The sequence below is a fragment of the Papilio polytes genome, unplaced genomic scaffold (genome assembly GCF_000836215.1).
Source record: "Papilio polytes unplaced genomic scaffold, Ppol_1.0 DF821511.1, whole genome shotgun sequence".
Taxonomy (NCBI): domain Eukaryota; kingdom Metazoa; phylum Arthropoda; class Insecta; order Lepidoptera; family Papilionidae; genus Papilio; species Papilio polytes.
This window is the reverse complement of record NW_013527693.1, coordinates 2037135-2063974: the sequence shown is the minus strand read 5'-3', so window position 1 is coordinate 2063974 and position 26840 is coordinate 2037135. Positions and strand designations below refer to the sequence as shown.

The 26840-nt window shown below is 32.7% G+C and overlaps 2 protein-coding genes across 2 annotated transcripts in view; one reads left to right on the top strand and one right to left on the bottom strand.

Annotated features, from left to right (window-relative positions):
• LOC106108436 (G protein-coupled receptor kinase 1) overlaps positions 1-11575 on the bottom strand; it is a 36434-nt gene extending 24859 nt beyond the window's left edge. Inside the window, exons 1-2 of the mRNA XM_013289602.1 lie at positions 11090-11575; positions 5290-5366 (exon numbers count right to left, since the gene is read on the bottom strand). Coding sequence (XP_013145056.1) covers positions 5290-5366; positions 11090-11202 — 190 coding nt within the window. The 5' untranslated portion in view covers positions 11203-11575. The remainder of the gene's footprint in view (positions 1-5289; positions 5367-11089) is intronic.
• Positions 11576-12031: 456 nt separating this feature from the next.
• On the top strand, positions 12032-26803 carry LOC106108542 (ATP-binding cassette sub-family B member 6, mitochondrial). The gene is made up of 17 exons (XM_013289733.1): positions 12032-12193; positions 12359-12517; positions 12924-13068; positions 13374-13573; positions 13874-14024; positions 14831-15002; positions 15814-15977; positions 18368-18605; positions 19146-19321; positions 19630-19699; positions 20172-20307; positions 21627-21834; positions 22531-22709; positions 23142-23256; positions 23579-23719; positions 24890-25011; positions 25467-26803. Exons 2-17 carry the CDS (start codon positions 12372-12374, stop codon positions 25639-25641), a joined length of 2538 nt encoding a protein of 845 aa, XP_013145187.1. The 5' UTR covers positions 12032-12193; positions 12359-12371; the 3' UTR covers positions 25642-26803.
• The last annotated feature ends 37 nt before the right edge of the window (positions 26804-26840 follow it).

Sequence of the window (26840 nt, the reverse complement as noted above, 5' to 3'; positions counted from 1 at the left end):
AAAAGAGAATTTATTACGTTATTAATGACAAATGTGACAACCCTATGAGATTTCAGGTTATAGACCATTTATCAAATCAGAACTAATGACATCAAGTTATGAAGAAAATGATAGAAAAATTGCTTTGAAACAATATTGGACCTTATAATAGTCTATTTGTGACAGGGTGATATTCCAACGGCCCAGAGAAATAGGGTTGTAAAGTTTATTACATTTTATTTCAATCAAACGTAGAACTTAAGTAAACAAAGGAACATCAAAACCAAGACATGGTAGCTATTCCTCTAGTACAATATTTCATTTATTCTGTGAAAATTCTTATAAAGTGATCGTCAAAGTAAAAGTAAGTATTGCTTAATTATGTAAGCAAAAGTGTTGTACCACTAATATTAGAACTTAACAAGATTTGGCGACAAACTTGCAGTTTGGACACACCAAATCAGCAAAACCAATAGAACTACACATGCGTTGTTGGCTTTTAAATTCTTTTCTGTTAAAGATTTCAAAACACAATCACTACTACAGCAAAGAAACAACTTTAGTCGTACAAAATACATTGTACAGCAGCCCTCCAAGTGAGTTACAAACGCAATTTACGGCGGTCCCACTTCAACTTGCAGTAAATAACTTTACGGCGGGAGTATTGGAGAACAAGCTTAACACATACTACGAGATACTAGATGTTTTCTATTGTGTTTAGAAGTTTACTATTGAAAATAAAAACTTTATTAGATACTAGCTTTCGCTCGCAACACTGCCTGCGTGGAATTAAAAAAAAAAACAAAAGTTTTATGACAAATTTAATCTAGATTCGTTAGGCTGTTTAGGCTACAAACTCTAACAAACATCCATCCATTTATATAAACTTTCGTATTTATAGTATTAATAAGAAGTAAGATGGTAAGACTATAATAAGGTTTTTAATGGTGTTATAAAGGTTCTATCGACACTTTTACAAGAAAAAAATAATCCAAGGTAGTAGTGTAGATTTCTAAGCTTTTCCAAATGTGTGTCTCGGCTAAGATAGAAAATAATATCAATCTGGTCCAATTTCTAGAATAAACTGGACGACAAAAACGTATAGCCCTAAACCATGAGCAATAAAGACATAGAAATTGCAAAATGAAATGCAAATTCGCGTATTAATTATGAAGCTGTGGCTTGGTTAAAGGCGTGGGAATTTGCACGCGCGCAGCTTTACACTGTACGAAAGCTCTTGACTTTTTATTTTCTAGTGCACTACGAAACTAAAATTGCTACTAGCTGTTAAAGAAAATAATTTTGTGTAAAATTAGCTAGAACGAGACTTGTATTTTTTATCACACGTACTTTTCTCTTTTATAGAATCAAATGTAATTTAACTCTGATCAAACAATAACATATCTCTTCTCATGAACGTATCAGAAACCAATACGATGAATGCATATAAATCAGATCGGTCTGTATGACTTCCAATGCACTCTATTCCATAACTTTGACGATAAACGCAAACATGTCGGAGTTGGAATATGAACACTACGGTAACTTTACTTGATTGCAAACTACTATGCTACAAGCAAACTTGTTACACATGATATCGAGAAACCGCAATGGTCAAGTTAAATGACCGTAAAGCGTTCATCGGAGCAATTAATCTAAACTAGAATTTGGTTGTTTCTATTAACAAGTTAATCGAGAGCTTGGTACTTCGGTTAGCTGACGTAAAATTATCTCAATAGCAACCCCTTAGTTTTATAAAATGGTTGATTCCGCACATTTCCGTGACGGTAAATATTAAGTCATTCCGTCGTTAATGATTTGCGTTAACACGTTTCATGTATTTGCGAATTTCTTATAAGAAAGTGGACTCAGGCAAGTTACCGGCACTAAACTTCTTAAATAACATTCGCTCAAACACAAGAGTAATACCTTTTTAACGAATAAACTGGTACATAATACAAATTACGTTATCCTTTACAGTGAACTACTTTGATGTGATAGACGAGGAAAGGAAATTATTGTTGCGCCAACATGATTAAAATTAATTGTGTAAGGGGCGGTAATAATCTGCTCCTTGCGTGAACAACGCGAGCGTTTACGATGAGAAGGTACCATGCAGATATAACTAAATGTACTATGTAGATAATCAACAATTTGTCGGATTGAAATTCAAACCTTGAATCGTATACACTTTTTGACTTTTGATCACCAAGAAATCAATTATTAGCAGATCCTTTTAGGTACGACATTTAATTTCTAGAATGTATCCAGCAATTGTCATAGATTAAGATACTAAAGAGACATGTCTAGTCAACGACCTACTCAAATTGGCGCCTTGTGAAATAAAAACGGCGACAGATTATTTTCAAGATAGACATTAGACAATGTAATTACTGGTAACGTGCACCGCTTTAGAATCTAGTCACGTTGAAATAAACAGTGATATTAGTTTTTTTGGTAGCATGCCGACTTTATTACTTTTATCTAGTCTAACGAACTCTCTTCTCACTTTATAAAGTGTAAATGCAATAGAAAAGACTGATTTTTATACAATTCGTTTTTATGATACCTTACAGCAATATGACTATGCATATTAACAATGGGAGGCTAATAAGCGTTCATAAACCAGCTAAAATCAACGTGGGTTAGTGTGACATAGTCTTTAGTGTAATCTTGTTTGAGATACAAATCTCGACAAGAAAGTGACCCTCCTCCGAGAATCGGGCTTGTAATTATCTTAAGCCTGTAATCTAGCTTGCAACACAAGCTGCATCGCTTCCACTACATTTAAATTACATTAGCGTTCCCTTGATAAAATAGATGAAATTATTAAAATGGTAATTACTACAGCTCGATTTTTTCTGTGGACATTTTTCTATTAAACTTTTTAATTTGTATTTTTTTCACATAGTACAATAACAAACAAATAATGGATGTTTTTCATCAATATAATTTCTTTCATTAAGTTAAAACCTTGTATTTATTTGCGTACTTTCATCCATTCACAGTGTGCATTGACTAAATGAGGAAATAGAGTGTATTTACAAATACAAATCCGTATGTTTTTTACACATATTTAAGTTAAAAATCATTTATTATTGAAAATAGATTTTATTGGGTTATGGTAGATTATTTTGTATTGATGTATGTATTGAAAGAAGTAAAGAAACAGAAACTACTGGGCCGATTTTAAAAATTCTTTCACCGTTAGAAAGGTAATTTATCTGTGAATAACATAGGCTATATTTTTTATTATTTTTTTTTATTTCATCCGGACGAAGTCGCGAGCAACAGCTAGTAGTTTACATCTAGCTTTTTTTAATATTTAGCTACAGCAAATACATAGATATCTTAATGAATATAAAAAGAACTATTCTTTTTCAAATAATGCCATCTGTCTGCAGACGAATTCATTAATCTCACAACTTGCAAAAGCTGTGTCGTTGCCTTTTCTTACTTCATTCATTTTTATTTCTTTTCTTAAATGGACTTTGGCAGTTGAGACGATCGCCAAATAATTTCTCTGTACATGCACAGAAATAAGATAAAAAAATATCTTTCCCCTAAACTCAAATTGTTATAACTATAGACATGGATGATTAGAAATTTATAATAATGCAATTACAAATAAAGTGCTTTGCTTTAATAGAAGTTGTTCTTGGAGTTTAGAAAAAAGTTGCTAAGTAATAATTGTTAATCCATTTGGAAGTAAGACTAAGTTTAGTACAAAGCCCCTTTCTGAATAAATATTTCAGTCCATTTATATAATAAGGGAATCAAATAACCGCCCACACGACAGTTGATAAGTCGCTAGCCACTCGGTCGAAATATTTCCCTTCTCTAAACAATGTACTTTGTGTGGGACGCCTTGCACAATCCTTCACTCTTGAAATGGGAGATTAGAATTAATTGTTTGACTAGTTGGCTTACGTTGGCATTAAAACAGATTTTCAGCGCTCCGGGAAACCTTTTGAGTAACAAATATTGTTTAACATTTAAATAATTTGTCAATTTAAATTATAATACTTGTTTTAACTATTTTACGATAAATACTAGCTGATGATCGCGACTTTGTGCGTGTGAAAAAAAAATACAATAAAAACTATAATCTATGTAAGAAATAAATTACCTCTCTAACGGTAAAAGAATTTTTAAAATCGGCCCAGTAGCTTTTGAGTTATCAATACATACAAAAATAATATTAGATAAGTATAGACTTGTATCATAAAGGGGAAAGATTTCATAGTTTTTATTGATTGACTCGGAAGTTACTAAACCGATTTAAAAATTCTTGTAACGCTTTTTATTTGCAAGATCATTGATACGTAATTGCAATAAATAATAGTGGCACTTGTCTGTTATAAATACACAAACTAGCTGTTCCCGAGCGGCTTCATCCGCATGAAATTGTAAAAAATTTATTTTATTGTTTACATTTGTCGAATTATCAATATCAAATGTTAAAATGACATGACATGACAAAACTTGGCAATCTTGGTTCCTTGATGTTGGTAGCAACTTATGGTCTCTTTCCCACATTAGGGTCTGTATCCAAAACATTTACCCCCTAAGTTTAATAGCGTGAAAATATACAGCCTTAAGCTTTCCGTAACTGTAAGGCTTTTTATTAAAAAAAGAATTCAAAAATATGCTGTAATTGCTGACATCTTAGGCAACAAAGAAGTGTGTGTTTACGATTTATTATATTAGTATAGAAGTATAGATTAATAGAGCATAACAGACACAAATGTTATCGTGTAATACTATCTACTAAACACGTGACGTACATAGAGCAACAATTAATAAAAACATATGACAGTGCAGTACCAGGAAGTAATGTTATGGATCCATTAGTGTTCATGTGCTGTCATATATCAACTGCACAATTTCCATTACACCAGGTTCAGTCGGTTCGTAATATTAATATTAATGTAGTAATAGTTAGAGCTAGTTAATATGAATAAAAGTGGTCCTGAAGATGAATAACAACGACCACATTCTTGGATTCTTGGCGGATGAAGAAAGAAATGACAAAGACTTGTTTCATCACCTACTTTGAAATGCCTAACCCTTAGTTCGATTATAAACTCTAAATAAGTGGCAACCCTAGTTAGGATTGATTATAAACATGGCCAAAGTACATATTTGTAAGGAAACAACGTGATGTTGATCTTCGATTTCGGCACCAATGAAAACATTTAAGTCACGTTAAATTAACATACGTTACGGGAAAATATCTCGAGAAAAGATTAATATAAAAGATTACATGAATGTGTTAAAACTAACATTTTAGAATACTATCGTACTTACCTAAGACTTGATTAAATATTTTGTCGAAATTTACTTCATTCTTTTTCTCCATATATTTGTGCATGACGCTCCGTACACTGCAACAAAAAGAATTATTTTTAACAAATTTTATATAAGTAAAATTGAAACAAAAAAAAAACATTTTTACTATACCAGAATATATTCGCAATCAATTCCATGCTTAGTACAGTACGCAATGTCGAATTCGTTGAATCAAAGTAAATAAAAAAGCAAGTTAAAATGTTTTATCGTTTTGTTTACTATGTGACAAACATCGAGACTTTTTATATCGAACATTCTGCGACATTTTTTTACGATGTCTGAAAATTGGAAGCTAGTATGATACTTGTTTGTGATTTTTTTACATAACTATTGTGATATTTTAGACGTTCTGACAGAAGATTGCCAATTTTATGAGTAAAGGCCAACTAAAGCGAAAGAACTGCCAAAAAAATATCTTACTTTAATACTCAACGTCGTTTAATCATAACTTACGCATTCACTTAATGTAAATTTACACTATACTACTACGTACTAACCAAGAGAATGAACCAACTATTTATTAATGATAATTAATTTTATTTTCACCAGTAGAGGTAGAAAGTGATAGATGGATTGCGCGCAAGGTGCCATGATCAAAGAGGGAGTGATGAGTGAGATGACGGATGATAGTTATCTGGGCAACGAAAATCTATCGCGTCAAACCTACGGGAGTAATAACTTTAGAACCTCCTTATAAAAAATATTTCCAAACAAGGATATTCAATTACTGTCACTGAAGACGTGGAAGCATGCCAAAGTGCAACCTTTATTTAATACGCCTCATTACTTGGAATGTTAGTTTCCTTAGGGAATAGCCTGAAAGCAGTATTTAATGGCCGCTCGTCTCACACTATTGCCATTTACGGGAGACAATACTTTGAAATAAGACTTTAGTAAGATTAAAGGTTTTTTAAATATTACCATTTATAAAAAGACTCTCAAAATGTTACAATGCACTTGTTTAAAATGTTTCTATTCAAAATCGTACTTTGGAAAATTAGATCCGATCAAATTTTGCCGTTCCAGTGTCAAATAGACAAGTTCGAATTTAAATGGCAACAGTCTGGTATATGTTGAAGTGTGTGTGAATTTTAAATAAATAAAAAGTGCGTACCAATGTTCAGTCATATCATATAACATATCTAGAATCCTATTTCCTATTAATCCTATTTTCTAGCTTGTAAGAAATATGCTAGGTTTGTTTAAACCATTATTTATAATACAAGGAAGGTAAAGAGTTTATTAATACTTTAGAAAAATCCTTTGGGGAAAAATCGTTAAGAATTCCTGTATTAATTAAAACGTTCTTAACAAACCTTGCAATTTAAATATTGGCGTACCGTCAATAAAAGCTTTTATCATAATCTAAGAAACCGTATTTATGTTACATTTTCTTCGTAATTTTTCATTGATTGATTTGAAAAGATAAATCTTGTTATTCAGAAATGTTAAAATAAAAAAGCTCTTTAACAATAACCTCTGGATGGCATATCGGGGAGTGTAGAGGGTATAAAAATCTTGAAGTGGTAGTTAAAAGTTTACTTTCATCAGTGTTAAAAAAGCGAAAAAGGAATATTTTAAAAATAAAGCCAATTATTTTTACGTAAGCTTTGAACTATTCTAAAATAACAAAAAAGCCAAGCCAGGCAAATAACATAAGCCACGCGGCCGCGGTAGCGTCGAGGTAAAAGCGGCCAACAGAAGCAAAGGCTTTAATTTGAATACAATGTCTATGAAACTCGGAAGCCAATTTAAATTCCATACATTGCTTTATCTCATTTTTATTCACTTCCTACAGTAAAGTTTTATAAGGGTTTTTTCCCTTGCGTTACGCTCGGCTTTACAAACAATAATCATCATAACTCAACAGTAAACAACATCACTACTCACGCGGTTGTTACCCATTGGGTCGATCGTCCCAACGTGATTTTTTTCCCCAGTGGGCCGATAAATTCTATAGACTCGATCAACCCATTGGTAAACAGACACTCACGCTTGTAACCACAATGGTAGGCAGATACACGTGACTAGGTTTGGAAGTTATCAAGTATTTTCAAAATATGCACTAATAATACATACATTGTTTTTTATTCCAATTGAATTTATGTTAGAAACTAATCTCAGTTAATAGAACTTTTAATTGAAACTGTTCAAATATTTTTACTTTAATGTCCTTTAAAAGCAAATGGCTTTTGTAAACATCTGTGCGAGATGAGTTTTGTGATGTCGCTAAATAAAATATTACAACACTCGTGTCACACTAACCACATGTAATATTCATGGCTTTTTGTATAATCAAGCAAAGTAGTACAATGTAGGGCGCAATATAGTTTAATATGTACTTCATTCTTAAAGTTGGTAACCTACAATATTATTTAGTTCTACAAAATATTGAAAAAAATAGTACATTTTTTAAATATCGTCTAGACGTTATCGATCAATCGCCTGGATCTTTCTCTTGAACAAACAAAAACCTAACGTAAATAAGCTTAAAATATCGTCGCGCCAAAGCTTCAAACAAATTACTAACTTTTGATCAAAATAAGCAACTTTTTAGCACTTCGCTATGCAAGTTTTCGAAGGACACTTTACAAGTTCGACTATAAATTCTAAGCAAAGACCGATGTTTGCGTCAAAATAAGTTTAAAATGGCGCACATCTACAAGATTATTTGGTCCGGATTGAATATTCTTCGGCTCTGCGACTTGAAATTCAAGAGACGTACAACTTCTACGGAATGTTATTTTATAAAGTCAGGACCACACTGAATGTAAATGACATATTGATACCCGCCTTTGAGAAAGCATCTCGATGTTCGATGAGGTTTCCAGTCACACAAGTTCCGAGTGCACGTCGCAAAACTTAATGGAAACAAAAATAGAATACGTAAAAGTTATTCAAAAGTAAAGTAATTCAATAGTCTGGATCTAGATGGATGCATCTAGATATTGGTATTTCTAACTTGACAACATAATATTCTGCAACTTTAAAACCAAAATTTAAGAATCTTTAAACCAGATTGCAAATTGAACATCCTTTTAATACATGAGTTGATAACAGATTATTAATTCTAATAACTATTAAATACCAAATATCTAACTCTTTCTTTCTTTCTGTCTGCTACAATGGATGAAAAATTGTTGGCATAAAATATGAAACATAGTTTATCTGTGTAAATATTAAAAGTAATACGAAAGTCATACGGTGGCGCCACGCCGACTGTATCATATCCTTCAACGAGTCGTGCATCAAATAGATTTTCGTTGCTACTAAAATCCTACATACGCCCCGTGACTTCAACCTCAATGGAATTTACAAGTACACAAACGATTATTAATATTGAATTAATAAATATCGTTACCCGTGTTATTTTAATATACGAGGGTAAAACTGCAGATTATAAATAGCTTATTGAGGCGATGGTTATGTTAAACTAAACAAAGACAATCTAATAATAATTGCGTTACGTTAAGTTGTTCTTTCTTTAAAATAAATACGATAGGCCTAATTTTAGTCCCTCGCCCTTTCCAACATTTTTAAGAGGAAAGGATGGATAAAAATGAAAATTTGACGGTGGAAGACACGCATAGGAAGGGGAAATATCTTCTTTATGTGCGTCTCGTCCTTCGTCGCATCGCAACGCATCTGCAATTGAGGATGTCTATGGGCCGCGGTCTCTTCACCATTTCGGCGGTTTCAGGTGACCGCTCGTCGTTTGTCAAATTGCCAAAAAAGTCCAATGAATACGAATCGAAACTGTTATTTCAGAATCTGTCCAGTTTTCAGGCTAGTTTACAATGGAACGGATATACCCGTGGAAAACATAACCCAAGTCAATTGGGCAACCACATTTTTGTATCACAAGTTAATCATATAAGCATGTCATGTGGTTAGTTCGTACAAGAGATTAATCCCGTACAGCGGGAGACCGTGAGGAATCAATCCCCTGCTGTGATCACGATGCGATAGCGTCCGTCGGAACAGGATACTAAACATATCAAGTGAGTGTCACGTCTATTATATCTGTGCGATTCAATGCACCAATACCGCTTGACAATTAGGTCGATTATAGTATGGATGTTTGTTTTTAATAATAGCAAGGGTAAGGCAGTAAATAAAAAGAATGAAGAAGAGAATAAAATTTCTTTATCAGGGAAGAGGAGTATTTATTTATTTTACGAAACTAACATTTTCACAGTTATCTATACATATTGCCAAGTCATTCAATAAATTTTCAAGAATATTAGAATTTTAAAAAGTTAATTCATAAACTTCTTCCTCCCTTTTGGCTATGAAGGTTGGCACAATAAGTACTTTTTCTTATATCTCCAAGAGCAGTCATGCCTGACTTAATTTCCTTTTTACAATACATACACACTTTATCATAAAATTCTTTCAGTTTTTTGGCCACTCCTATTTTCATAACCCAATCTTTATTTGGTGTTCTGCTTTCCTTCCCTTCCATACAAATCCATTCACATTTATACTTATTATTCATATAGCAGTTTCTCTCTTAAGAAATTTTCTTATTTATTAAAAATACTAGCTGATGCCCGTAACTTTGCCTATGCCCATCTACATCAAGTACCCTTCAGTGAAAGTCCGGTCGAAATTGATACAACCCTTTTGGAGATTACCCAGAACAAACGCGACTTGCGGTCAGACAGACAGACCGACAAACACAAATTTCAAATACGATTTTCATCATCATCAATGCAAATACATCATCTTCCAGAAATCTGAAATTTTTCTTTTGATATTAAACAGACACTCCAATTTGATTACATGTATAGATTATATATGGTTATAGCTGAAAACCAATTTATTATAAATTTTATCCTTATTTTACAAATGTAAGTATTGAATGAACTAATTCTGAAACTCATAAGTTCAATTCCTATTAGCTAGTACATTTTATGTAACAATATGGGGACTTTTTGATGCACTTAAAAATCGAGTTATGAGATCTCTTAGATATAGCACTTTTGCAGTGGTGATACATGTTTATGTTTCTTTTAAGTATAATACTAAAATGTAATATAAAACCACATTGTTTTAAACCACATTTTCTTATTTAGAAGAAGAACCATGAAGCAAAGAATCTATTATTTTAGACAATTAAAGATTTCACATTGTTCATTATAAAATGACAGTCATAGATTAAGCTGTTTTTTTTTTTAAACAAGTGTTTTTTATTTACATAATTAAAAATAGCTATATGCTCTTCTACTCCACTTTCTGTGTCAAATTTCATAAGCAATTTTCCACAAATTTTTCCTAACAGTGCATACAGTTTACTTCACATATTAGTATTATATGCCATAAAGTTTTAAATATGAACTTACAGGGTTTTATTTTCTTTCTTGAATGAAATAATCAACTGAAATATTGGTTTTTTCCTTTATTTTATATGCATTTTCCTATCCTACCATTCATTTTAAATGCTATGTGTGTATTTTCTTTTTAACAAATTAATAAGTAAAATGTTTAAAAAATGTTTGTTTACCCATGATCTCATTATTTGCTTATTATCTTTATCAGACAAGTCACCTTATTTTTCTCAGAAATATTGCAATTGTAATTGTTTTAAATATAAGCTATCGTCACTTTCTACATTACAATGGACATTTTATAGAAGGAACAAACAGAACAAACTTCTAATAAGATCATGACTTTTGTAAACAAGTCGAGGTAGGTAGTGTTGTACTGTAAACATTGACGTTATAACAAGAGGTCGCATACAGAGGGGCGGTATTACCTTGGATCTGGCAATATAATCTTTTTGCTTGCTCGTGCAGCAGGAGTGCATTTTGACTTCTCCATTGCCATCAAGTAGCTGACGTCGGCCAGCACTGCTTCGAGGTCCGCCATTTTGATACTTATTTATCTTCTTTACCAGAGAAATACGCGCCACTCGCTCACAACACCAACACGTTTAAATCACTGACTTAACTTCCAAATCAAAGTCATAACCTTTTTCACATGACGACTACTCACAGCTTCATTACACCATTTGTTGATGAGGATTGGGATAAATCCATTCTCATAATAATGTAAATTGTACATAAGGACGCACAGTGTAACTCTTAAGGAAAGTCATTGGAATTAATTACAAGGCTTAACTATTTCCACTTTTTCACGAATACAAACATATTAGAAAAACACGATCACAAAACGACCGACAATATCCGCCATCACCCGTCTACGATCCGTCACTTCACTTCATTGACTTCAATTCTTGCGTTTTCGGTTCATCACACAGAAAAACTCTTGTGTTAAAAAAATATTTTGAACGTACAACACTGGACTAGCACAGAATATATATTTTTTAAAAAAAACTTTTAAACTAATCTTTTTGTATTTAAGTTTATAATTTCGTAAAGAAAGGAAAGAAAAAAAAATGCTTTTAACCACTATTTATTTACAAAGTCCTAACAGAAATAGTTAAAGTATGTTTCTACTGCCGCTTTGATGCGGCAACCATGCTCAGTTCTTAAATGTAGATGCTCGTGTAATTCGAAAGTTATATAATTTCCTTCTGTACTTTTACTAGTACCTATTTATTTAGGACATTTAATTTGTTTTTAGCAATTAAAAAATCGCGAAGTAGACATTTGTCCGTTGATGAAGTTACAAATATAATCTGTGGACACAAGACATAGTTTGACAGTGACAATGGCAGCAAAATGACAGATCCTTGTTGATATTTAAAAGCTGTCAAGTCAATTAAACCGTGATTATGATATTTTGATAACATTATATCATTTTTACTTATCAAACGTGTTGGTTGTGGTGCTACATATTATAATAATACGTATAGTACAACATATAATTGTTTAGCGCACGGCACACGGCGCTGCGTGTACGTATAAGCGTTACAAGCGATTTCAATTCCTTCCGTATGCAAAACGTGTTTCAAATTGAATTTAAAATTTAACTAGTAGTATATACGATTTTTAGTGATGTGAAATGTAAATTAAAACATTGCAAATTGTGTAACAATTGTGTAGTATTGTGAAACTTCTAGGTTTGTCGGCGTAATGGAGTACTGTCCACCAAACGTGACCTTGAATGAAATTTGGGTGGATCATGGAATATCACAATGTTTTATGGAAACGGTTTCGGCCGTTTTTATTGGAGGATTTCTTCTTGCGTTTGGCACGTTTCAAATAGTAATGTATAAAAGGTCAGATTTTATGTTTTTTAAAATGTAATCTGATTCATAAATATTTACTCTGTAATATTTAATTAATATTTAATAATCATCATCTCCTCATTCTTATACAGTGTACACACTATAAATAAATAAAAAATCATTTTGACAAGTCATCTTATCCATTGTCTTTAAAAAAATCTGTATGTCTTCGTAATTGTGTTTTACTATCATATTTTGACTATTTTAGTTGTTAGGAACATAATGTACCAAAACAAAATATGACACTGGACATGATAAACAAATAATTTTATACCTTGCATAATAATGGGTTTTACCCAACTCCGCTAAGATATTATTTCTAAGTTTGAGTATTTATGCTTTTTCTGGATCCATAGATATAGTCAAAGACACTTATGTTTATCTTTTTCTTTTTCAGATATGCTATGGAAGTGGTGGATGTTAGACCATCAAAATGGTTCACTGTGCAGTTATTTTTCACTTTATTCATACCAGTGTTAGCTGTGATAAGATTCTTGTTACAGGCATTTGTTTTTAAAGGTGGACATATTTATGGTTATATGGTAAGCAAGTCCAGTTGTATAAAACATTTTTTAAAAAGTTGAATTCAATATAGGAGACTCAAAAGGGCCACAATTATCTAAGGAATAGATCCTTAAGGATCTTCTGAAAAAGAAGAAGTTTCTCGATGGAGAAAATGTTCTGAAAACTTAATCCTTCCTCACATTTGCTAAAAGTTTTAAAGACTGATTGCAGATAATAAAAAAACAAAAAAAAAGTTGAATTCAGTTATCTCTCTTATGATGTATCTTATGTTCTTTGTCTTGTCCATTGCAATTGTATGTGATTTAATTTTTTTTTGTTTCAGATTTTAGCTTTAGTGGTGACGTTAGTTGTATTTCCTTTATCAGCTTATTTAGCGGTATTAGAAAGAAGTTACCTATTGCCATCTCTACCTCCACGAGCCCATGGTTTTGTGCTTCTTATTTTCTGGGCAATGATATTTGTGTCGGAAAATTTATCATTTTTAAATCTTAATAAGAAAGGATGGTGGTGGCATTTGAGAGAGTAAGTAATTATTACACTTTCTAATATCTAAGTTTACTAGAATTCTATCAAAAAATGGTTGAAGTAATTCCTATGTATATTTGCATTAGACAAGATAAGTTATTGATCAAGGTTTTTAAAACTTAAACACTAATGTAAGTGACTATTTTCCCTTTAGTGTTTAACCATGCTATTTTACACATGTGCGTTTGTCATTTCATGGCTTTGTCGCGCCATTGGAAATACTGCACGCGGTTTCATACAAAATTAATCAAACAGCGAAATGTTAAGTAGACATTAGATGTTAGTATTTCTTTTCAGTCTACAAGATCGTTTGGAGATGTCACTATTTGTTGGGAGATATGTTTCATGTATGATCATGTTTATACTCGGAATGAAGGCTCCAGGCATTCAGCATCCATTTGAATATCTAGACAACGATAATGGGATACAACGCAATATACCGCCTAGGGTATGTGTTTTTTAAATATTAAAACCGCCCAAAGTCATCTGCATGCTACACTTTGCCCTTACCATCCCTTCACTTTCCACTATTTAACATTGTATTTCCTGCTGCAACTCTTTACTATGTTCATAGATCTTTATTGGCAAAAAAAAATACAAAAAATATTATTTAATGTAACATTTTTCATCTTCTTTTTAGTATGGCCTATGTTTTTATACTGTACAATAATTTCATTGCATTCGCTTGTCGAACACTACTTGATTCCTGATTAAGAACAGGTTATCAGTACTAATGTTTCTGTTAAGTAAATAATAAAATGTTTGCACGCCTCATACGATTGTGTTTTCTACAGCCTATAGTATGATGGAAAGGAAATGAGTACTCAATTAAAACGTTTGTTACGATAAAAATTATCAGAAGCCCTGAAAGTGTTTATTGTTTACTATTTTACATGTTTACGTTATTTATAAAATCTAAAAACAAACTATTGTCATCATAAAAATCAGTTTTCGTCTTTTTTCCAATGGGAATAGGAATTTAAAACATCAATTACGTAGATATTTAATTCAATCCGTAAAGGTCGTATCATTGACGTGATCAAAATAAACTTCTATTAAAACTTTTTATTGAAAAGACGAAACTTTAGAAGAAAAAAGAAACACAGATTATCTATCACAACTTATAGGTTAAGATGTCATGTCCTTATCAAAATTATATAATTGTATCGAGTGAGAAAGATATTAAGAAGGTATTACTATGGTATCGAGATGTAGTGGATCGTATGATAAATGATTTACTATCCATACTCGCAGGACGACAACAGATCGACGTTCCGCAATGTATTCGGCAAGCTGCGCACGCTTCTGCCATTTCTGTGGCCGCGCAAATCACTCCAGCTGCAGTTCTACGTGATGATATGTATATTGGCGTTGGTAGCCGGCAGAGCAATCAACCTTTATGTGCCCATTTATAATAAGAAAATAGGTATGTTTTCAATAGTATTACAATAGAGGTATTTAACAATTAATTAATGAAAGGTTGCATGATTATTTGATTATATACTTTAAAAAAAGATACTTGTTTACGTCTTGTATTATATCCATATAGTTATGCATACTCTTTACACGAAATTTAAGTGTAGGTTATATTCAGCAATCAGTGTCATTTAATCGTCTATAAGAGAATTAGCTAAGCCTTGTACGAGAAACCTATACTAAATAACTACTTAAGTAAAAGTAATACGTTAGTATGTCCCAATAAACTATTTTTAATTATTAATGCAAAGTATTCATTACATTGTTTTTAAGATATCTTCTTATTTTTAAGAATGTTGCGATAAAACACGGAACTTGTGATGAAAATATGTACTGGGAATAACGAATTCTTTGTTATTACTACTGATAGTACTATCTGTTGCAATTAAATGGATAAGAAATTCACAAAATTACAGACCGTTTATTCACAAGACAGTAATGCATAAAATAATGTAGAGATATATTTCGACAATATATTTCCCATGTTAATCATCATACTTCATACTTAATATTGTAAATGCGTTTGTATGGATGCATGGATGGATGTTTGTTAGAGTTTGTAGTCTAAACGGCTGAACGGATTTCGATCAAATTTGGTACAGATGTAGAGGATAGTCTGGAAGAACACATAGGCTACTCACTTTTGTGTTTTTTTATTCCACGCGAACGGAGCCGCGGGCTAAAACTAGTAAACCATAAACTAAACATTAGTATTAAAATCATACTGTTATGTTGTTAAAATATGGTATTTTATATTCCAGTGGATAGTTTGGCAGTGCCCAACTCATACCGATGGGATCTAGTCGTGATATACGTATTCTTCAAGTTCCTACAAGGCGGAGGTACTGGGGGCATGGGATTCTTGAACAATCTCAGATCATTTCTATGGATTAAAGTGCAACAATACACCACGAGAGAGCTGCAGGTGAGACTTGAATATTTTCTGTTTTCTTACAGGATAAGTGAAGTATTTAATTTAATCAGTAACAGTCATGAACATTAGCTGCTAAGTTAAACTAACTATTGACTTGCCATTGCTATTTCAAGTATGACCAAGGTAGCAGAATTAAATTTCCTTCCCACTAAGAATATTGTACAGTAAACTATCATTATATTAGCTTATTTTATTACGTATCTATGTTCTAAAGACAAGATTTCTATATAATTGTATTTTGTGCGTCAAGTAACGCGTGCGAATGGGTAATGGCGAATGGGTAAAAGGTAACGTCCTCGGCTGTATCATTTTCAATGGCGTAACCGCATGACTGTCATGGAAATATTGTTATCTTAAATGGCTTTTTGGAGTTCTGATCAGAGTGATCAAGGAGCAAAATATGCAATATCATCTCCCCTACCATATCCTACTCTTGTAGGGTCGGCACACCGGGTTTATGTCCTCCAAATAATCCGTCATCTAAGCAAAAATATGCAATATTATGTCACGTATTTTAAATTATCTTATCAGATTTGTAACATCTATTAAGTCATGCGTGTTTGCTAATTGTGGCTTATCTTCATAGTACTTGATTGTCATTACACCTAGTAGATCGTTGTTACAAATAAAAGTAGCATTGTCTAAGAAATATGGTACCATTTTAACCGTATTAAATATTAATTCACATAAAAATGTGAATACTTACTATTTATATCTGTAGACAAAGTTACGAAGTATATTTAGGTATTCAAATTATTATATGAAATATATTTTATTAGTCAAATTAGGCATTATGTTTATCATTTTTTTCCGGATCCACCTTTAAACTCACATTCCACTAGCCTTTAACCTTGCCACGCGCATTTTCTTTATCTGCATTATATTTTGCGTGATTGCAGTTATTTTGATAAAAATACGCATTGGACTGAATAAATATCAAGTCAGTCATTCATTGAATTTAAATAACAAACTTGTTTGTACTTAAATATTTAAATTTTTAGGTCATAGATCTAGACATCTTGATATACAATATTTTGTGCATATTATTTACTTTATATTGTAACTAGCTGTTCCCATGCCACTTCATCCGCATAAATTTATAAAAAAAAACATTTTATTGTTCACATTTGTCAAATTATCAATTGCAAATGTCAAAATGACATGACATGATGTCAAACCATGGCAACCTTCCTTCCTTGATGTTGGCAACAACTTATGGTCTCTTTCCCACATTAGGGTTTTTATCTAAAATATTTGCCCCTAAGTTTAACGGCGTGAAAATATGTAGCCTAAAGCGTGACGTAAGTGTAGAGCTTTTTATTAAAAAATAGAGTTATTCGAAAATATGCTGTAATTACTGACGTGTTTGGCACCAAATAAGTGTGTGTTTACGCTTTATTATATTAGTATAGATAATTATCTAACTCTTAAGTGCTTTAACTTCTTTAAGATTATATTGCTTTAAGGTTTATTAGTCACTAGATGAATTGAGATCGTATGACGCATGAGTCGCCTTCACAAACCACAAGCCAGTAATAAAATATAGTACAAAATAATTATTATTCATCAAGGTTACTTAATATATGGATTTCATTAAATCAGTCCATTATTGCATAAAAGTTTAATATAGAAAGCTGTTACAAGGCCTACGGATAACACTGAACGTGTGTAAATAAATGTTATCACAATATAAACAATTAAAGAGTTCCCTTATCTTTCGTATTGGTCTTAAATGGCAAAATTCCTTCGACGTGTCATGACGCGGTTGAAATGTCCGGAAGACACGTATTAATGATGTAGGAATAAAAATCATTCACGGGAACTCCGAGTTCAACTGCTTCATTGAGTAATATAAACCAAACTTCAGATATAGTAGAAACCGCGAAAATTGAGGTAAACACAAATAATATGTCTGATTACTGGTAGATGTGTGTGTAAATTAAATAGCCATGTGCAATACAATTTATTGCGTTAAATGCAGATCACAATTTTATGTTAGATAATTAGGAAAACTGTTCTATTTAATTGAAAGTATATCGTAACTTTGTTTATTTTTCAACTGTACAATTTACTAGCTGTTGCTAGCGACTTCGTCCACGTGAAATTAAAAAATATAGCCTATGTTACTTAGTGATAACGTAGCTTGTTAATGGTGAAAGAATTATTGAATTCGTCTAGTAGTTTGTGTGTTATTTCTATACATACAAAAATACAAATCTTTACAGTGTATAATACTAGTATAGATGACCATTTATGCGATATTTTTCCTATCATCCTTTATCTCTTCATTGCTGGACGTATTTTTTTCGATTTATTTAAACTTTTATCAAACATTAAATGTACTTATTTTTTTAGTGTTCATGAAAATGTTTTTATTTCAGCTAGAACTTTTCAGGCATCTCCACGATTTGCCATTGAAATGGCATTTATCTCGCAAGACTGGCGAAGTGCTGCGTGTGATGGACCGAGGCACGGATTCTATAGACAATCTGCTATCCTACATACTGTTCTCTATAACGCCAACGCTGGTTGATATCGTGGTTGCTGTTGTATACTTTGTCACGCAGTTCAATGTTTGGTTCGGACTTATTGTGTTCTCCACAATGGTACTTTATATTGGTATGTGATTATTTGATTCTGCTCCTTTATTTATATAGATTTTATCCGCCACTTCCTTCGCTTAAAATACTAAAAAAACAAAAGAAAGTCTGAGTTTTTTTGTGACTAACCTCGACATTTATGGCTTTCAATCGAGATCTGTTCCGAGTTTTGGCTACTAACATCAAAAAATAAGGATAATTTGTTACAATCATACTTCATATTAATATTATAAATGCGAAAGTTTAGATGGATGGATGTTTGTTAGAGTTTGTAGCCTAAACTGCTAAACGGATTAAAAATGTAGAGGATATTCTGGAAAAATACATAGGGTATTTGTTTTTTAATTCCACGCGTAAGGAGTAACGAGCGAAAGCTAGTATTAATATATTTCATTTTAGGACAATTTTTATAACAAACAATAAGGCTAATCATAATGATGCAACAATTTTTTGCCACCATTAACTTTTTTTTTAAATTGATTCTGTGACGTTTTGGTGGATATTTACATTTAAAATGTTTAATGATGTAAAAATTACTAAATAATTCGTTGTATTTTAGTTGTGACGATAATGGTAACTGAATGGAGGACGAAGTTCCAGCGACGTATGAACTTGGCAGATAACGAACAGAAAGCGCGATCTGTCGACTCGCTATTGAATTATGAAACTGTGAAGTACTACGGTGCGGAGGGTTACGAGGTTGTGTCCTACAGGGAAGCAATAGTTAACTATCAAGTAAGTTGTAATTGATTTTCGATTTTTTTTTAATGTACGTAAAATCTTTATTTGAAATGAATGGTTACATCTCTTATAAGAACAGAGAAAGAAAGAGAAGAAGAATGTGATAGGCGACTTTTATCGTGACAATGACAGAAATATAGCAACTATAGTTTTAAAACTTTAATCTTTATTGTAAAGTTGGCAGAAGTTGATGTAAGTACGAAAAATTCATAGAAACCAGGTGTATGATAGAGCTTCATAGAAAATAAATGTAATTTTAGAATGTTGTTTTTTAAAATAACAAGGGTTATTTTCATTTTCAGAAAGAAGAATTCAAATCCCTAATAACTTTGAACATGTTAAATACATTGCAAAACATTATTATTTGTGGAGGTTAGTGGCATTTTTATTATCAGTTTTACACCTGAATTATAACGACTTTTACTCCCAATTCTATTAAATTTATTGATACTTTTAATTAATAGTGTAGTGTTTGTTTTTTCAAAGAGAATGACAATAAAAAAGGTAGATCGAAGTTAAGTATTTGCGATGCACGTATCGATTGTTTCTTTTCCAGCTTGTGATATAAAAAGGGTATTTCTCGTTAGGTCATTAGGTCCACCGATTGACCGATTCATTAAGATTTTTCCCAATGTAAAACACACTGGTAACCCAAAATAAAGTACAGTAGAACCTCGATAAGTTAAAGTCCAAGGGAAATACAAGATATTTTAAGTTATAGAGATTTTAAGTTATCAAGGGTCTATGTTATATATTGGGCTCTGATAGGAAGGGAGCATATTATTTTTTGAAGTTATTGAGGTTTGAGTTATCGAGGTTCTACTGTAGTACAATTCCTTTGCAGGTCTGCTGGCCGGGTCGTTGCTTGCCGTGTACATGGTGGTGAAGACATACGAACTGACAGTCGGCGACTACGTACTGTTCGCTTCTTACATCGTGCAGTTATACGTACCTCTTAACTGGTTCGGAACTTATTATCGGTGAGTGAAGATTCCATTTGTATATTAGTAGCTTTGTCCGAAACTAAAAAAAAAGATGTAGGCTTTGTGTTCTAGATTATGCTCTATATCTATGCCAAATGCCATCAAGATCCGTTCAGCAATAGGTTACGAGCTCTAACATCCATCCATCCATACTTTCGTATTTATATTAGCTAGATTGCATATGGAGAGATTGAAAGGTACTATCAATTTCTCATATAATAAGTATTGCTAAACTTTCCAAAATCGTTAAGTAGTTTTTTAAGGTTGTAAGTATTAAAATTTTAGTTATTGTATCGAAAAAAAAAAACAGTTTCATACTAATATTATAAATGTGAAAGTTTAGATGGATGGATAAATGTTTGTTAGAGTTTGTAGCCAAAAACGGATCTCAATAAATTTGGCATAGATGTAGAGGATAGTCTAGAAGACATAGGCTACTTAAATTTGTGTAATACTACTCGGACGGAGTCGCGCGCGAAAACTAGTATGATATGAATAAAAATAAAACGTACACTGGAGTGTACGTGTATGTATACAGACTTTTATATAAAAACAATATAATAAGAGTGCATTATCTCTGTCTCATTGAAATATGACTCGATCATTATTCAATTAAAGTCACATCTTGACACTACTACTTAATTAAAATGACAATAATAACAATTGCAATAACTTATGAATGGACTAATTAGTAACACATGTAATTACGTTTTATCTTGTATTTACTACAATGTATACTTGTTTTCGTTCAGATAATATGACAATTTATTCACCTTATTTAATTAATCAAGGTTGGGAACTTGATATGTTTTTGTACAAAGTTTTATGAATCACACGTTATTTTAATTGATTAAAATATGAATCGATAGTATTTTGACCTTACAGTTGTAAAGGTACTTGGTAGTGGTATCGTGTCTTGGTTGATAAAACTTTTCTATTCCATTTGTTTTTGTTTGGATATGTCTGTGATGGGACCGAGTATAACGAGTATACGTCCATTTAAAGGCAAACTGCATACTTTTTACTATTTCGTAAATAAAAACCATTTCTAGTAAAACCATGTAACGTGCGCTATTTAGTATTTATTTATTTAATGCTTTTTGCACAAATATTACAATAAGTATACTAAAATAAGCTACCCATTATAGCTTCCCTTATTTTAAATTAGCACTTCAATTTATTTCACAATTTTTTTAAATATGAAAATAAACGCAATGCTCGTCATTTATGGAATTTGACGTTCCTTTTATACAATTTCTGCGTTAGATCGACACGAAATAGTACTTCCCATGTTCTGATCAGTTGGCTTGGTCTAGAGCTATCCAAAAGAACTTCGTGGACATGGAGAACATGTTCGAGCTGATGCGCGTGGACTCTGACGTGTGCGACGCGCCGGGCGCGCCCGAGCTGGCGGTGCGGCGCGGCGGCGTCGAGTTCAAGCACGTCAGCTTCGGCTACGGGCCCGAGCGCCTCGTGCTCAGCAACGTCAGCTTCCGAGTCGCACCGGGCTCTACTGTCGCACTGGTCTTTATCAATACTGTTGTAACTCGCTTCAAATCACATGTTGTGGCACTGGTCGCTAACTTACCGCTACACTGTTTTGTTTGTTTGCTTCTGTATTCTCATTCGAGGCTTGTGTTGCTCATTTTAGATAACTATGGCACTAAAAGGGTTAACATCGTTCGCTTCTGTTGCTCGTTTATATTTGTGCTCACGTAACCATGGTTTCTTTTTCTTTATTTTCTTTTAGCGTACTCTGATTCATCTAGTAGCATTAATTTTGATGTCAATTATAACACCATTTATATTACTGCATTTATTTTGTTAATATCATCATCGTTGTTTCAAATTCTGTTGAAGTTCATTCCTAAATTGCCATCTTAGTTAAACATTTCGGTCCACAATCCTAGTTCCTAGTTCTGAAACAAACAATGTTATACTAGAGTCATCATCATCATCTCCCCTCCCTTATCCTACTCCTGTGGTGTCAGCGCACTGGGTTTTCGTCCTCCAAATAACTATCATATGTCATCTCAGCCATCAATTCCTTCTTGATCATGTCACCTTTCGCGCAATCCATCCATTTCTAAGTCTACATCAACCGGTGTACCTCCACACTCTACTAACCTCCTTCTTTTACATGCTATGCTAACTATTCCTTAATTTGGCCACTGGGGCGACTACAGTTAAAAGCAATTATAAGGGTGTGTGCATACTCAGGTAGGGCCGAGTGGTGCCGGCAAGTCGACAGTGATGCGGCTGCTGTTCCGCTTCTACGACGTGAACGAGGGCGCGGTGCTGGTGGACGGCCAGGACGTGCGCAGTGTGACGCAGGCATCGCTGCGAAGGAACATCGGTGTAGTGCCTCAGGATACTGTGCTATTTAATAATACTGTCAGGTAAAATATCTAATTTCCCTTTGTTGCTATTTTTTTTTAGTTATTAGCAAGCTTTCGCCCGCGACCCGCGACAAACAAGAGTAAAACTAGCCTATACTGATATTTAAAAAAATGTATTTTTGTATGGATTGAGATAACTTAAAAACAACTGAGCCGATTTCAAAATTTCTATCACTATATTTTTTTATTATTATTTAGTTTCACGCGAGCGAAATCGCGAGCTACAGCTAGTGTATAAAATAAGTTCATCAAGATTGGTTGAGCAGTTTAGGCCACTATAAAAAGGATCCATATAAACTGTCATATGTAATGTTAGTAAAAGTAAAACAGTAGAAACGTTTCATGCGTTCACATATTTCAATAATTGCTCGTATATAATGAGCGTCTAATGTTGTTTATGTATTTATTATTTGTTTACGAATATTGTTTTAGGTACAACATCCAATACGGAAGGCTAAACGCGCCGACGTCTGATGTCATAGCCGCCGCTAAGAATGCGGACATCCACGACAGGATCCTAACGTTCCCTGACGCTTATGATACTCAGGTAATTCATTATTTATGAACCTTGGGTTTAAAGGTATTTTATTCTCATAAAAAAGCACATTGATCACTTATAATAAAAAAACACAAAAATATAGGTATAATTATTTATTAACTAATATAATTCAAAAATTTAGTATAACTAAAAGAATAAATTAACAATCAACCTTCGCAGAATAATACAAAAAACGTTTTATTTTGATCGGATTTTATTTTTGTAAAAATAAACTACAACAGCAAAGCTCTGTTGAACCGATTTTGTTGTGAAATTTTAATGTTAGCGTTTTAGTGTTCTGTCTCTTTCGTACACGTGTAATAATGTATAGGTGGGAGAGAGAGGGCTGCGGTTGAGCGGCGGCGAGAAGCAGCGGATAGCGATCGCGCGCACGCTGCTGAAGGACCCCGCCATCGTGCTGCTGGACGAGGCCACCTCCGCGCTCGACACCAACACCGAGAGGAACATACAGGTTACACAAATTATTACTGTCAACACATCTGTAATATTATTTTAAAGCCAATAGATAACTATTTATAACTTCTATATCTATACTAATATAATAAAGCGTATACACTCTTCTTTGTTGCCTAAGATGTCAGCAATCTCAGCATATTTTCGAATAACTCTTTTTTCAATAAAAGCCCTACACTTACGTCACGCTTTAGGCTATATATTTTCACGCCGTTAAATTTAGGGGCAAATATTTTGGATAAAAACCCTAATGTGGGAAAGAGACCATAAGTTGTTGCCAACATCAAGGAAGCAAGGTTGCTATGGTTTGACATCATGTCATGTCATTTTGACATTTGCAATTGATAATTTGACAAGTGTGAACAATAAAATGAAATTTTTATAATTTTATGCAGATGAGGTCGCATGGGAACAGGTGGTTACTAACATTATAAAAAGGAAAATGTATTTTTTGGATTTCTGTATATATGAAATAACTCAAAAACTACTGAACCAATTTAAAAAACTCTTGCACTATTAAAAAAGCTATGTTATCACTGAGTAACATATGCTACATTTTTACTTTATTTTTTTAATTCACGCGGGCGAAGTCGTGTGCAACAGCTAGTCAAATATGTTTAAGAAATATATAGACTAAACATAGTGAATAACATTTTTTCACCGGAAACTTCTTCCTTTATATATTTTTTAAATCTCTTTGTTCGTAAACAGACAGAGAAACGTAAACAGACGTCTTAGTTGTGTAGGATATCGGCAATAACAGCATGTTTTTGAATAATTCTTCCTTTAATAAAAAGCCCTACATTTTTAAAACGCTAAAGACTATATATTTGTACGCTATTAAACTAACAGGGTAAATAAATTGGAAAAAATTGACATGCGAGATAGGGACAAAAACTACAAGCCTAGCAAATAGCAGCAGAGCGAATTTCGATGGTAACAACGGACATTGTTAGCTAAGGAAAAGGTATTCGTTGACATTTAAGTATTTAAATTTTGTCATTTGCAATGAAAGTTTTACGGAACAAAGTGTATTTTCATAGTTTAGCATCATTCAATCATTCACAACCCCTTAGTGTGAATTTACACTGAAGGATATTCTAAGTGGCCCGTTAAAGACTCATTCCGATAGTGTGTGTAACAAATATGTAAAATTTCTTAATACTAGGCGGCGTTAGCTCGCGTGTGCGCCAACCGCACCACGCTCATCATAGCGCACCGGCTCTCCACCATCATACACGCGGACGAGATCCTCGTGCTCAAGGAGGGGGAGATCATCGAGAGGGGCAAGTGAGTGTCGACCTTTACACGCCTACTGGAAATGTCTCTAACTTCATTTTTTTATAATTACCCTTGAATTTTCTAGGGTTTTTTTTTCTGTGTTTAGAACATGTTTTTGACATTTTCAAAACTTGTATCATCTAGATAGATGCATCTTACTTCATACTGCTTAATAAATGCGAAAGCTTAAATGGATGGATGGATGGATGTTAGAATTTGTAAAGGATTACGATGAAATTTGGCATAGATGTAGAACATAGTCTGGAAAAAGACATAGGCTACACACTTTTTTTAAAATTCTACGCGGATGGAGACACGGGCGAAAGCTAGTTTGACATGTAACAAACGATTTCAAGCTTTACAAGATCATTGGATAAGTTATGCAATTTTCAACTGTGTTCTCTAACTAATAAGGTTCATTATTCAATTACTGTATCAAATAGGCTGTAAATTATTTTTTTCAGTCACGAAGCGCTTTTAGCACAAAACGGTGTGTACGCTTCGATGTGGCAACAACAATTGGAGAATCGTAACTCTGAGGCTAACAACAACAACAATAACAACAACAACATTGAGCCGCCGCCGCCGCCGCAGAATGCTCTGGGCATGTTCGGCCACGGACACGGACACGGACACTAGATAGGCAATGCTTAGGGTTGCAATCCACTTGCATGATTACCTACCGTTATAATCTTTAATTAAATTGCTGTTAAGACTTTATAGTTGTTACAAGTTTATTAATGTTTGCATTTGATTAAAAATAGACAAAATAAACAGTCTATAGTCGCTTATTTGGATATTTTAAGTAATAATTTACAGGTGGGAATCAAGAGTTTAACTAGCGTAATAGATTTATGATTGCAAAACGCAACAAAACACAATAGTCTATATACTTACCTTATACCTCCATGTAACACTTATTTTGGTTATATTTAGTTATGTGTATATATGTTTGTATATATTTCAGCACAATAGTCTTTAGCAATGTCTATAAGATTTAAATACATTAATATTTCTGTGTATTATAACAAAAATGTGTATTAAAACATGAAAAATGACTAAATGTTGAACATTTTGTGCATTTTAGCAAGTGAGTTACAACCCTAATAGTTTAAGTTGCAATTTGTTAAGTAAATATTTCATAAAGGTAAATAAAAAAACGTAGGAAATGTAACCGTTTCGAATATGTTTTGACAAAAGGAGCTCTTAGTATGTAAAAGGACATGACTGATTGGTTATAAGGTGGTATTTTAACACATAGACAGGTCGATATGAACAAAAAATTGTGCCATACTTGCCACAAAATGCAGTTTGTGTTTGTTTTTACATAGAAATGATGTGTAAATACGTCATTCTTGTGTCAATTTAAATGCAACCCGAGAACAATAACATGATACCTAGAATTATATTGAAATGAGAAATATTACAATGTTATTGTCAATGAATTTATTATGAATTTTTTTATATTTAAATCGATATATATTTTTTGAAGTCTTGTAAAGGTAAAATTGTGTGGTTTTTTTTAATGAATGTGACTGTATCTCTTTTCCCTATGAATTTTTTGGTTTTATTTATATTTGTTGTTTCTCTACATTGTATATTGATCCTATCTATGTGTTGTAATATTGTAAGGAGCGCTTTGGGCACATTTGGTATAACATGTAAATACACGGCGAAGCTCTAACAAACTGTATACATAAGTTGACATTGTGATGATGTAACTATATTGTACCTGTAGTATTAATGTTGTGACGGCAAATTATATGTGCAATTCAGTGTTATTAAATAACGTTTTTATTTATTTGAGGGTTTTACTAATGTGAAATCATTAAATTGAA

Excerpts from the sequence above, each read along its gene's own strand:
- LOC106108542 (XM_013289733.1), top strand. The coding sequence starts at position 12,372 with ATGGAGTACTGTCCACCAAACGTGACCTTGAATGAAATTTGGGTGGAT. Across the intron at positions 12,518-12,923 it reads CAAATAGTAATGTATAAAAG|ATATGCTATGGAAGTGGTGG; the intron begins GTCAGATTTTAT and ends TTTCTTTTTCAG. Across the intron at positions 19,322-19,629 it reads AAGCAATAGTTAACTATCAA|AAAGAAGAATTCAAATCCCT; the intron begins GTAAGTTGTAAT and ends TTTCATTTTCAG.